This window comes from Panulirus ornatus, chromosome 6 (genome assembly GCF_036320965.1).
Source record: "Panulirus ornatus isolate Po-2019 chromosome 6, ASM3632096v1, whole genome shotgun sequence".
Classification (NCBI taxonomy): Eukaryota; Metazoa; Arthropoda; class Malacostraca; order Decapoda; family Palinuridae; genus Panulirus; species Panulirus ornatus.
Window position 1 is genome coordinate 29,877,706 of NC_092229.1, and position 14,551 is coordinate 29,892,256.

General features: G+C 45.4%; 1 protein-coding gene across 3 annotated transcripts in view; it reads right to left on the reverse strand.

The window, feature by feature from the left end:
* numb (NUMB endocytic adaptor protein) overlaps positions 1–14,551 on the reverse strand; it is a 533,145-nt gene that overhangs the window by 325,540 nt on the left and 193,054 nt on the right. The window contains exon 1 of one of the 3 annotated variants that reach the window (XM_071662779.1): positions 8,378–8,821. The exons of the other annotated variants lie outside the window; for them this stretch is intronic. Within the exon in view, the coding sequence (XP_071518880.1) occupies positions 8,378–8,491 (114 nt within the window). The 5' untranslated portion in view covers positions 8,492–8,821. Of the gene's footprint in view, positions 1–8,377; positions 8,822–14,551 lie in introns of those variants that run through there. 3 annotated transcript variants of the gene reach the window in all.

A 14,551-nucleotide genomic window follows, 5' to 3' on the forward strand; every position in this document is an offset into this window, starting at 1 on the left:
TGTCCTCAAACATTTCATTTCCAACACATCCACCCTCCTCCACAAAACCCTATCTACAGCCCACGCCTCGCAACCATATAACATTGTTGGAATCACTATTCCTTCAAACATAACCATTTTTGCTCTCCGAGATAACGTTCTCGCCCTCCACACATTTTTAAACGCTCCCAGAACCTTCGTTCCCTCCCTCACCCTGTGATTCACTTCCGCTTCCATGGTTTCATCCGCTGCTAAGTCCACTCCTAGATATCTAAAACACTGTTCTTCCTCCATTTTTTCTCCCAATTAACTTGTCCCTCAACCCTACTGAACCTAATAACCTTGCTCTTATTCACGTTTACTCTCAACTTTCTTCTTTCACACACTTTATCAAACTCAGTCACCAACTTTTGCAGTTTCTCACCCGAATAAGCCACCAGCGAACAACTGACTCACTTCCCACTCACCTTTATCCTCTTTGCCTTTGTATAATGGCACTATGCATGCATTCTGCCAATCCTCAGGCACTTCACCATGATCCATACACACAATGAATATCCTTACCAACCAATCAGCAAAACAGTCCCTCCCCTTTTTTATATATTCCACTGCAATACTATCCAAACCCGCCGCCTTACCGGCTTTTACCTTCCGCAAAGCTTTCACTACCTCTTCTCTGTTCACCAAACCATTCTCCCTGACCCTCTCACTTCGCACACCACCCCGACCAAATCATCCTATATCTGCTACTCTATCATAAAACACATTCAGCAAACCTTCAAAATATTCACTCCATCTCACTTCATCATTACTTGTTATTACCTCCCCATTTGCCTCCTTCACCGATGTTCCCATGAAAGATATCTGAACAAATTCCAACTCTGCAATTTCGCCTGCCTTGTAGAGTGATATTAGAACTCAGCACTGTTCTATATGTGAAGGAATCATCGCCTTGAAAAGAACAGAATCATCGCGGGTTTTCCGTGTCTTGAAAGTCCGCAGGATCCATCCTACAATACTTCTAAGATAAGCAGCTGTTGTTCTGTTGTGTTCACTGTACTTAAGGTCGTTAGTCATTTTTACTCCGAGGTCTTTCACATTATTCATCTGGTTTATGATGGCATCTGTGTTTGTCCCGCATTTTGTATTATTCTTAATTTCTTTAGTCTCTCTATACCAGAGGAGTTCAAACTCACCCCCTGTGAAAGGCATATTGTTTTATGTGGCTCAGTAGACGACTTCTTTAATGTCTCTTTGCAGGATTTCATCACTCTCTCCTAACGTGTTTTTTCATACTTATTCCAGAGTCATCGTGAAAGGATGATATGAATCTGTGACTCGTGTTCCTGTCAATGTCAGATATAAGAATAAGGAAAAGGTGGGGTGCAATTACAGTTCCGAGGACTGGGCATTTTATCATGGAGGCACTGGATATGATATGGCTTACGTGTTGTGATTTGTTAGTCATAAAGTTGTATATCCATTTCCAATTTTTTTCCAGTTATTCCCATCTTTCGCATCGTATGTGCCATGACACCATGATTACATTTGTCAAATGTTTTTCCAAAGCCAATGTGAATAACGCCAGCAGTTTGTTTATTCTCTAGAGCCTCAACACTCTTATCACAGTGGTCAAGTGCAGCAGAGACAGGCAGTATCTTCCCGCCCTGAAACTATGCTGTCCTGGGTTAGGTAAAGTGTTCAGCGCCATAAATCATGTCGGTCTTCACCTTAGGACTCTGTCGAGGATTGTAATAACGTGCGATGTGAATGTGTGATGTCAGTGTTTTTGGTCGATAATCTTTTGGAATTGCCTTGCTCCCACCTGTGTGGAATGGGGCGATGTGGGTCAGTTTCAGACCCTTGGGAATGATGCCGGAATCTAGACTTTCTTCCTCCAGGATATACTGAGTGCTCGTGCTTGACGTGTTTCGCATTTCTTTATGAAAACTGAGTTTCAAGAGTTTTGTCCTGGGGAAGAGTGCACGGCCATGCTCTCAATGGCCTTCTCGATGTCCTTTGTTCAGGTGTTGATATCTACCTTGTGTACACTTGAGGGTTACTGATGAAGAAGAAATCTGTCGGGTTGTTTACTTTTACGGTGGTTTCTGGCTCACTGAACACATATCATATCACTTTTTCAGACTCTCATTTGTCTCCTGACAGTCATTTGTAAAAGTACTAACCTCTGTTTCACGTGGGTCAATGAAGGTTGTGTTCTTGATATGCAATTTCGTAAGAGTGAAAATATTGTTCCATTCTACTAATGGCTCTTTCCTCTTCTTTCTTTTCCTATGTATTTCCAGTTTATGGTTTATTTCCGTTAATTCACCTGATAGGTTGTCTCTCCCGGATAGTTTTTCATCTACAATTCTTTTCGCTTTTTGAAGAATTCTTGTCTTTCTTCTCGCTGGTGTATGTCTGTTGCATGTTTGGGGTACCACTTCAGTCCTGTCATTAACACACTCCTCTCCTGTTTTGCTACTCAGCTGGGTTTACCACTGTGTCGCAGACATATCCTCTGATTATATATATATATATATATATATATATATATATATATATATATATATATATATATATATATATATATATATATATTCCTATTCCATGTGCTTAATATTAAAGTGATATCACTGAATACACCTAAATGGTTACGCGTGTTTTGCCCGGGCAATTTAGCATCCAAACATGTTCTTCGGTCAGTTAAGTTGTTTAAGATAGTGATGTCACATCTTATTCCACATTATGTGTCCAGATCAAGTCCACAGTGTTATTTACTCTGGTTGGTTTTGTTATTTGTTGACTGAGGGAGAAGTTGTCGTACAGTGTGAATAACTCTCTTGTGTGCAGCTGTTCGTTCGAGCTGCCTCTGGCGTCAGTAGTGTCTGCCACGGTGATGTTTCCTGTCTCTCTACATTTACTGTGTGGCAGGTTGAAGTCTCTCCTAGGACAAGCATATATGGGACTGGGTATGCAAGGAGGTGACAAAATCTCGTCAAAAGTGACCTCTAAGAATGCTTGACAATACTTGAAAAAAATATCAATTACAATGTTCGCCGCAAGTCTGGGGAAGACGAGCACTATACAGGAGGCGAAAAAGAGTTGTAGATCTAGAGAAGCCACAGCTCACCCAGCACAAGAAAGAAAACCATCATACGAATCATCGGACATAGATCACAAACTGAAAATACCAAATGAAACAGAAAAAAAATAACCATTACCGAAATAAGAAATAACCCAAAATACTTTCACTTATTTGCAGGACATAAATCTGGGACCAAAAACTCCAGTGGCCCACAATCACCAGCAGCAAATACTTTTACACAAGATTGCTAATCAATGAGTTAGATTCCAAAAAATGTAATACGAATTGGTATTAAGTGAGCCAAAAACCTTAGTAAAGGTAAATGACCCATGAGACTTCTTCGTAAACATTAATCCTCAAGTCAGCACACTGCAGGTGTCACCACCTCAACACATCAAGAAATGCAAGACACAACCCAGCACGAGGACTAAATATCTGCTGGAGAAAGAGTCTAGATTCTGCCTTCATTCCCGAGGGTGTGAAACTGACCCACGTCGCCTCACTCCACACAGGTGGAAGCAAAGCAGTACCAAAAAACTATCGACCAATAACACATCATCAAAATCTTAAAAGCATCCCAGGACGAAAACTGACCGAAATAACGGAAGTGGACGATGTATATAACCCAGGACAACATGGTCTCAGGCCGGGAAGATCCTGCCTCTCTCACCTGCGTGAACACCCTCGGATTGTTGAAGCTCTGGATTTACACAGATTTTGCAGAAGCATTTGACAAGTGTGACCATGGCTTTATAGCACGTAGATGAGGAAAGTGGAAATAACCGAAAAATTGGGAAAAGGATGTACATCCTTTTAAATAACAGATCACAACACGCACTTATAAACCTTGCTATATCCAGTGCCTCCATGGTAAAAAGCTCAGTCCCCTCCTGTTCCTCAATCTTGTATCTGACAGTGAGGCAAGCATGAGCCACTTTGAGGCAAGCACGAACCGCAGTGAGGCAAGCACGAGCCACAGTGAGGCAAGTATGAGCCACAGAGGCAAGCACGAGCCACAGTGAGGCACGTACGAGCCACTGAGGCAAACACGATCCACAGTGAGGCAAGCATGATACATAGTGTGGCAAACACGAGCCACAGTGAGGCAAGTACGAGCCACAGTGTGGCAAACACGAGCCACTGTGAGGCAAGTACGAGCCACAGTGAGGCAAGCACGAACCACAGTGAGGCAAACACGATCCACAGTGAGGCAAGCACGACCCACAGTGTGGCAAACACGAGCCACAGTGAGGCAAGTACAAGTCACATTGAGGCAAACACGAGCCACAGTTTCATATTGTCCTTTGCAGATGACACAAGAATAACAATGAAAATCACATCAACAAGGATCCTGAAAGGCTGTAAAGAGACACAAACGAAGGCCATAACTGGGCCACCGAGGACAACATACTCATCATGGGAATAAGTTCCAATTGCGGTATGGCGAAAATGATGATATCACAAGCAATACAGAACACCGGACAGACCCAGACGCTATCATGAACCATATGAATAATGTAAAAGATCTTTCAGTAATAATGCTTGACGACCTAACCTTCAGCGAACACATCAAAGCAACGGGTCTCCTGCAGAAGGATGGCAGGCTGGATCCTGCGAACTTCCAAGATAAGGGAAGAAAAACCAATGATGATATTATCTCTCCATAACGCTATTTCTTTACCAAGTTACATAGTGATGTGTGTTGTAACATCGCGTTACAAGGTAGAGGTAACATTGCAGAATTAATGTTGATAAATCGTTTATTGCCCTTATTTACGTAGTAAAGGAATGGTATACCTTCTATGATTATCCAGTGCAGATGAAGATATACCAAGTCTTCTGTCATTTTATTCCAGTCATCCACCACTTTATACAACAAAAGTACGTTTTCACAACTTTCGTAACAAATATCCTGTTTAACTTCATGTTATTTCCTGTGGGTGTCCTACCCTTGCTTCTCTCGAAAAGCTGTCCAGTGTCTATGTTGTCAATGTCTTAAAAACTTTAACGTGATCAGGTTACCCCTCACCTTCCAAGGCGGGTAAATTCAAGGCCTTTAGCCTTTCGTTCCCCTATAACTTAGCACTTAATTCTGGTACCATCTCTGTTGACCTCCTCTGGTCATTTCTCCATAAGCTATTTGTGTTTCTTTAGTTGTGGTGATCAAATCTGATAAATATATTCTAATAAGTGCAAGAGACGGGTCCCTACGAATGTCAAATTCCCTCCCCGTACAGTAATTACACACACACACACACACACAGCTTATGCCAGATACCCATTTCTCGAGCAGCATGGAGGGGATGATGAACACCTGGGTTGAATGTTAATCGAGTGCCATACACAGGAATCGAATCCTGGCAGGCCAGAGCGTGATTCAGAATGCTAATCTAGATGACAAAGGTACTATTCATGAACAATACAGTCCCAAGGTTTATGTTATCATATGTCATCAAAAAAGCGATATAAATGACTTCTTGGTGATTAAATGTGATACATGTATCGAGGTGGTTTACGATAACCATAAGTGGGAAAAGATAAATCTGTCTACAATTAAAATGACACATCTAGCCAGGCCAACGACAACACGTCCACGTATGGACATGATACATGTTCATCTGGTTGTGATACATCTTGTACTAGCTGAGGTGCGCCTCCCCAGGAGTACTATATCTCCCACCACTGACATACAATCACCTTACCTTCGGGTACAACCTAAACCTGACATACATGCACGTTTGGCTTCATTTTCCTAGGAATAACATATAACTTCCGGGCTGACCTGCAACTTCCTCAGGTACGCCTGGCTTGAGCTACGAACGATACAACTGCCTTGATATATATATATATATATATGGAGAGAATGAGTGAGGAAAGATTGACCAAGAGGATATATGTGTCGGAGGTGGAGGGAACGAGGAGAAGAGGGAGACCAAATTGGAGGTGGAAAGATGGAGTGAAAAAGATTTTGTGTGATCGGGGCCTGAACATGCAGGAGGGTGAAAGGAGGGCAAGGAATAGAGTGAATTGGAGCGATGTGGTATACAGGGGTTGACGTGCTGTCAGTGGATTGAATCAAGGCATGTGAAGCGTCTGGGGTAAACCATGGAAAGCTGTGTAGGTATGTATATTTGCGTGTGTGGACGTGTGTATGTACGTGTGTATGGGGGTTGGGCCATTTCTTTCGTCTGTTTCCTCGCGCTACCTCGCAAACGCGGGAGACAGCGACAAAGTATAAAAAAAAAAAAAAAAAAAAAAAAAAAAAAAAAAAAATATATATATATATATATATATATATATATATATATATATATATATATATATATATATATATGCCTTCGAATAACACTAAGGCCACGAAGAAGTATGTTCCTCAGCCTATATATATTCAGTCAAGGAAAACGCATTAAAAATCACTCAGATCTTAAGATACATCGAGTTAAGGCCATCGTGGGAATAGTGCATGGACCATATGGCCTCCATCCTCGTGATGTGAGGGAGTGTTCCTCCCAAGTGGCGCCTATGCTGGCTCGTTTCTTCCGCTTCTGGTTTAAAGCCAGAATCTTTTCACTTCCTGGAAACATGCACTAGTGCAGCCCATCCTGAGGACGGTGACAGTTCGAACCCTTTCTTGAATCTCGATATTCTCTCTGATCACCAGTAATATTTTTTACGACAAGATCCACCGGTGATATCCCTTCCTTCCTCACTAATGTCTGGTCGTCAACCCTGGGAGACTCTGGAGACTCCCATGTTGTGGCTCATGACATATCAAAAGCTTCTGACAAGGTATGGCGCTGGAGTCTTACCTACAGGCTCCACTCTTCTGGTTTTGTTCTCTCACTTTGTTTCCTTATTTCTACCTTCCAGTGGTCGACCTGTCACCGTCATCGTTAAAAGATCAACCACTTCCTCCCTCATTAAAAGCTGTGCCGGTTCTGTCTTGCCCCTTACACTATTCTTCCTTTTTATCAACGATTTCCCTTCTTCGACATATCATAAGATGCGCTCATACAATGATTCAACACTGTACTCCTCCACTTTCTTGAAATGCATTCCATCCTTCCTTGCTTGATCTGCCTCTCGTCTCGTCTCATCAAAACTTCTGTAAACTATGACTTGAACAGGCTACCCCAGAACAGGTTACCCCAGTACAGCAGACAGCCTGATAAAAAAAAAGTTTGAGCCTTGAAAGCCCATCTTCTGCCCATCTCTTCCTAAAACCACTCAAAACTTGCTAATCGCTTTTATGGATCTGTAGTTCGTCAATCAACACTGTAGCATCTATACTGGAAGCCCCATACTATACAAAGGGTGAAGTCTGCCTCTATGACACTGGGAGTCCTGTGCAGATGCTGTACAACCTCTTCGTTAAAGTTGCTCCAATATACTCAGGATTGATCGGTCCGGTTCTGGCTCTACTTACTGACTGGAGCAGGTCGAGTCAAAAGCAAAACAACTTGTCAAATCTCCCAATATGACATCGAAGCTTGACCCAGTTGCCCCACGCCACAGTGTTGGTTCACTCTTTCTCTTCTGTAACTATCAATTTTGTTTCTGCACCCCAGAACTGGCTTCTTGTATGACCTCAACATCAAGTACACTTAATAATACTTGGCAAGCTACAGCGTCACGTGATTACTATGTTGGTGTTGGCAATTAATGTGTGGGCCGTTATGACACGCAGGTTTCATCCCAACACTGCGAATCTTTGGACTCGCCCCCAACCCCCCAAATGCCTTCTCATATCTTTCCTAACACTAAGATCAAGGGCAGATTTTCCACATTCTCAAGATTCATATTTCTCTTCTCTTTTTCTTTTTATTCCTCCCTCTCTTTAACCTTTTCATTTGTCATTTATGTCCTAACCTCGATATGGACTTCCGTCTAAGACTGAAGCCTCAAACTCGAAAAATAATCCAAAGCCAAACATAAAATATTTAGCATTTACGCAACATTCATTATCTTAAGAATAAGAAGCACTCAAGCTACAGCTCTTTATGCTCTAGCTGTTACACCTCCCATGGTTAACGTGCATTCGTTATCCTATGACATGTACGAGTTACACTTCCCTAAGACTACTGAAACCCATTTAACCAGGGTTAACCTGCGTCATCTATGTACTCTAAATCTGTATCTGCAAAAACTCATGACAAACCTGGATCATCAATGGAGTAAACACATGTACGGCTTCATGATCTTGGATCAACGAAACTACATCATCCTGCGGAAACATATGTCATAAGGTGTAGTGATATAGCATGGGGTGAGTGTGGCCATAGGGTGTGTTGTGAGGGAGTGGCTACTCACCCTGGTGGAACATAGCTGTGGCTCCGACAGCGTGGCGCACAGGGGTGCATGTGACTTCTTCGACCATTCGCTATTGCTGGAGGCTCGAGGGCGGGAAGGTCCTGACCAGCTCATGTTGATCACACTAAACTAACCCTTCAGTCAATCCTGTTGTAAAGCTTAACCAACGCACCTCAGTTCTCACACAGTGCTAACCCACCTTCACATCATCTCAAAAGCTATGTTCTTAGTTTTGTCTCGCGCATAAAACCTCGTCACGTCCACCTATGTTACCCACTCGAGCGTAAACCAAGTTTTGTTAAATAGCAATATACTTGGTACACCTATCCTCTCTCACACCACCGTACGACCACAGCACCAGTCCGCCTCACTCCGGTACCACTAGGCTACTACACCAGCCACGGACTTTAAACGAGGAGCGATTCCCTTCAGTCTCTGGCACCTGCAGCAGCTTGCCACAAACTGGGCTCGAAACCCTTCTCCCAGGATATGCTAGAGGGGGAGGGGGTTAGAGGAGGGCCCTGATGTGTGCCACTCCACACATCTGTGTTATCAGCGTCGCTCTCTGGATCCGGTCCTAAGGCGTGACGACCTGAAATTTACGGGCAACGTCTAATCTTAACAACCGAATTAACATATTTACATGAGAGATGTCCTACCATTCCACATTCATATAAAGATTTCCTAATGTACACAGAGAATAAGCGAACAAAAAGAAACACTGTTTGAATTAACCATTTACACACAATAACTTAATTCAATAAGGAGAGCTGTGCTATTGTTATTATGTGTGCTTGTTCATAACATTTTATACTTCTACAATCTTAGTATCCCATTTTGTAGAATGAAAAATAAGTTCAAAATCTACACTCAATAACCAACGCATGAATACGAAAACATCGATCTTATTGTAGGAGTAGGAGAAGGTGAACACATGGCAGCCTCCCCCCACACAACGTGCACCCCGAAGCCGAGGTCGGAGCCATGGTAATGTCACATGTACATCCTGCGGCGAGATGGTCGTTTACGAGAGCTAAAGAGATGAGACGAACATCATTAACGACTTACAAAGGATGTTGGCTAATAAGTGCTTTCATGCAGCCTCTTCGTTCACGTCAACATCATCCTAAAACATGGGCGACATTGCGGAATTAGAAAGTGCTCGGGGGGGTGTCTGATGGGCGCCACTGACCAGGTAATAAAGGAACGGTACAACTGGGAACGACTGAAGTCACTTAGGCTGTACCTACTGGGACGATGACAGGAGAAGCATATCGTCATCATCATCATCATCATCATCATCATCATAATCATCGTCATCATCATCTACCTACAAACGGAAAATCCCAGAGGACAAGGTCCCTACTGGCACGACAGCCATGGAAGACTCTGTACAATATCATCACTTAATACAAAAGATGTGATATGTACTACAAGCGAAACCACCTTACCTGGTGCATACCTGGTGAAGTCTTCTAGGGGTGGGTCTTCACCCCCACAACCCAGGCTGGGTTCAAGCCATCAGGGAGAGTACGGGGATCACAGTGGAGCAATATAAGGAAGTCCGGACTAGTATTTACAGAGTGCACCACACCAGTCACACTGTGGGTCTGCACACCGAGGCTTCCAACTGTGGGCCCCAGCCCGGTCTGTGAGAGTCTGACCCCAGCCCGGGCTGTGAGAGTCTGACCCCAGCCCAGGCTGTGAGACTGTGGTCTCAGCCCAGGCTGTGAGACTGTGGCCCCAGCCCGGGCTGTAAGACTGTGGGCCCAGCCCGGGCTGTGAGAGTGTGGGCCCAGCCCGGGCTGTAAGACTGTGGGCCCAGCCCGGGCTGTGAGAGTGTGGGCCCAGCCCGGGCTGTAAGACTGTGGGCCCAGCCCGGGCTGTGAGAGTGTGGGCCCAGCCCGGGCTGTAAGACTGTGGGCCCAGCCCGGGCTGTAAGACTGTGACCCCCAGCCCGGGCTGTGAGAGTGTGGGCCCAGCCCGGGCTGTAAGACTGTGGGCCCAGCCCAGGCTGTGAGGCTGTGGGCCCAGCCCAGGCTGTGAGACTGTGGCCCCAGCCCGGGCTGTGAGACTGTGGCCCCAGCCCGGGCTGTAAGACTGTGGGCCCAGCCCGGGCTGTGAGAGTGTGGGCCCAGCCCGGGCTGTGAGAGTGTGGGCCCAGCCCAGGCTGTAAGACTGTGGGCCCAGCCCGGGCTGTAAGACTGTGGGCCCAGCCCGGGCTGTGAGAGTGTGGGCCCAGCCCGGGCTGTGAGAGTGTGGGCCCAGCCCGGGCTGTGAGGCTGTGGGCCCAGCCCGGGCTGTGAGAGTGTGGGCCCGGGCTGTGAGAGTGTGGGCCCAGCCCGGGCTGTGAGAGTGTGGGCCCAGCCCGGGCTGTGAGGCTGTGGGCCCAGCCCGGGCTGTAAGACTGTGGGCCCAGCCCAGGCTGTGAGAGTGTGGGCCCAGCCCGGGCTGTGAGGCTGTGGGCCCACCCCGGGCTGTGAGGCTGTGGGCCCAACCCGGGCTGTGAGGCTGTGGGCCCAGCCCAGGCTGTGAGGCTGTGGGCCCAGCCCAGGCTGTGAGGCTGTGGGCCCACCCCGGGCTGTGAGGCTGTGGGCCCAGCCCGGGCTGTGAGACTGTGGGCCCCTAGCCCAGGCTGTGAGAGTGTGGCCCTGCCCAGGCTGTGAGACTGTGGCCCCAGCCCGGGCTGAGATATTTTTTCTTCCTAAGGTACGGAAAGTCGTCCTAAGATGGGCCAGCGAACAACTCCGCCTCCTCGACAGACAACCCCACGGGAATTTCTAGGCACAATGTGTGGACGTACGTAATGTGACATATACGAAGGACAACCGATAGTCTGTTATCAGCAACACACCCAAAATCCAAAACAGACTTACACAGACAATATGTAACAGATCTATTATCAAATCTTATACAACTGTAAACTTTCTTTCTTTTAAAGTATTCGCCATTTCCCGCGTTAGCGAGGTAGCGTTAAGAACAGAGGACTGGGCCTTTGTGGAATATCCTCACCTGGCCCCACTCTTTTCCTTCTTTTGGAAAATTAAAAAAAAAGAGAGGGGAAGATATCCAGCCCCCCCGCTCCCTCCCTTTTAGTCGCCTTCTACGACACGCAGGGAATACGTGGGAAGTATTCTTTCTCTCCTATCCCCAGGGATAACTGTAAACTATACACACATATATCTGGTGGTCAGCCAACTCGAGTTCTGCTACGTATGGCCAAGATGGCACTAGGTATAGCCATGTATACCGTTAGGTATGGCCAGGCATGACGTCATGTATGGCCACTTGTGGTATTAAGTACAGCCAAGTATGGTAATAGGTACAGCAACGTATAGCACTAAGTATGGCACAAGGTGTGGTCATGTATAGTACTAGGTATAGCGCTAGACTGTAGGTATAGCCAAGTGTGTGGCTGTAGGCATGGCTAAGTATAGCATTAAATATAGTCAAGTATAGCACTTTGTATGACACAAGATATAGCCAGGCATGATGGTAAGTATGGCCAGGTATAGTACCAGGGAACGGCCTAAATCTATAAGGCTGTAGAACCTGGTCACTGAAGGAAGGTGTAGGTCATTATATACCCCTGGAAACTCCTCGAAGGTATGGTTCTCATCTTCATTCGGAAATCACATGCTACTGGCACGATAGGCATGGAAGACTTTGTAAAATACAAACTCTGAAATCTAAAGGTGAGATATGCACAAAAAGAGAGAACACCTTATACATCCAGGGCTCCAGACCCTTAAACACTTGCCTCATGAATATCTTGTGAAGTCGTCCAGGGTTCTTCAATCCAACAGCTGGATTGGGTCGTTGGTCGACCAGGCTCTTGGAGGCCATACTGTCATAAGTAACAGCATGGGATGTACAGTAGAGATGCTTAAGAGTTCACTGGACGAATACCTACAAAGCGTACCTGACCTGCATGGCTGTGGGAGCTCTTTGGCCCTGCGGGATGCGGCTTCTAACATCTTGGTCGACGAATGACCCAACCTAACGGCCTTGACCCAGCCTGGGATGTTGAGGTAAAGACCCATAAAGACTTTACCACGTATGATCAAGGAAGATATGGCACTGGGTAAGGCTAGATATGGCACCAGGTACAGCCAAGAAGGCCACTAGGGATGGTTCTATTGAAGGCCAGGTATGGCTGGGTAGTATGGCCAGATATGGCACTCGGTAAGGCAATGTATTGTCCTACCTATGGGCAGGGATAGGACTACATATGACCAAGTAAAGTCATGCATGGCACTAAGTAAGTTCAGGTAAAGTACTAGGTATGGTCAGACATGGCAACAGGAATGGCCAGGTATTGTAAAAGGCATGGCCAAGGATAGCACGAATTATGGTCAGATATGGCACTAGGTGTGGCTAAGTATGAAACAAGGTATGGCCAGGTACAGTAATACGTTTGGCCAAGTGCAGCACTAGGTACGATAAAGTATGGCACCAGGTGTGGCCCAGTATATCTGGCCATGTATGGGGTATTCTTCAACTCTGCAATCCTTCCGTCTTAATGACGCAATCCTAGTCCAGTATAATTACAATCAGGATGAACCATTAGCGTCCGACAGCGTCAGTACGAGCCCGGTCTTCCTGGTTGTAAAAGTTGTTAATATTCCATCCATGACTTTCTTTCCTGATGTGACCCTTACCACGTCCGGGTCACCTTGCGTGAGGTCAACTGTCATCATCGTACTTCCTCACGGAACGATGGGAGGATTTTCTCTCGGTTTTCGTTAGCCAATACAAAATTTTGACCCATGTTGCCTTCCGAATTTTCAGTATCTGTACTCGACAACGGACATGTTAATTCTCGTGCAATTCGGAAATAATGTAAAGGTTAGCAGCGTCCAGGTCGTGAAGTATTCACTAGCCGTCCAAAGGTCGAGCGTATAGGTTCAATTCCTGGTTGCGACACTCGGTCAACGGTTAACCCAGCTTTTCATCCACCACTTGCGGCTGGTACACGATATATATATATATATATATATATATATATATATATATATATATATATATATATATACATACCCTCCCCTTCTTGTATTTCAATTTCTAAAATAGGAAACAGAAGGAGCCAAGCGGGGAGTGCTCATCCTCCTCGTAGGCTCAGATTGGGGTGTCTGAATGTGTGTGGATGTAACCATGATGAGAAGAGAGGAGAGATAGGTAGTATGTTTAAGGAAAGAAACCTGAATGTTATGGCTCTAAATTAACCGAAGCTCAAGGCTACAGGGTAAGAATGGTCTAAAACTGTCTTCGGAGAAAAGTCAGGGGTCAGTGAGAGGACAAGAGCTAAGGAGTAGCACTACTCTTGAAGCAGGAGTTGTGGCAGTGTGTGATAGAATGTAAGGAAGTAAGTTCTAGATTCATGAAGGTAAAACTGAAAGTGGATGGCGAAAGATGGGTGATTACTGGTGTTTATACACCTGGCCATGGGAAGAAAGATCATGAGAGACAAGTATTTTGGGAGCAGCTGAATGAGTGTTAACAGATTCGGTGCACGAAACCGGGTATTAGTGATGGGTGATTTAAATGCAAAGGTAAGTAATGCGGTAGTTGAGGGTATAATTGCTGCACATGGGGTAGTGTTGTGAATGAAAATGGTGAGGAACTTGTGGAGATGTGTGATAAAAAAAAAACTAGTGATTAGGAATACCTGGTTTAGAAAGACATATATATGAGTAGGAGAGATGGTCAACGGCAATTTTAGATTACGTATCAATTGATAGGTGTGTAAAAGAGAGACTTTTAGGTAAAAATGCACTGAGAGGGGCAAGTGGCGGGATGTCTGATCACTACCCTGTGAAGGAGAGGGTGAAGATGTAGAGAATTTCGAAAAAGAGGAGATAATGGTGGGAGGAGAGCGGTTAGAGTAAGAAATGGTTATAGTAAGAAGCTTGGAAAGAGACTTGTGGGAAGAAATACCAGGATGAATTGAGTGCAGAATGGCAAAAGGTGAGAGCAAATGACGTGAGGGGAGTGGGTGAGGAATGGGATGTATTTAGGGAAGCAGCGATGGCATGTGCAAGAGGTGCCTGTGGCATGAGAAAGAAGGAAGGTAGACAGATTAGAAAGGGTAGTGAATGATGGGATGAACACGTAAAGTTGTTAGTGAAAGAGAAAAGTGAGGCGTTTGGCCGGTGCTTATAAGAAGGAGAGCAA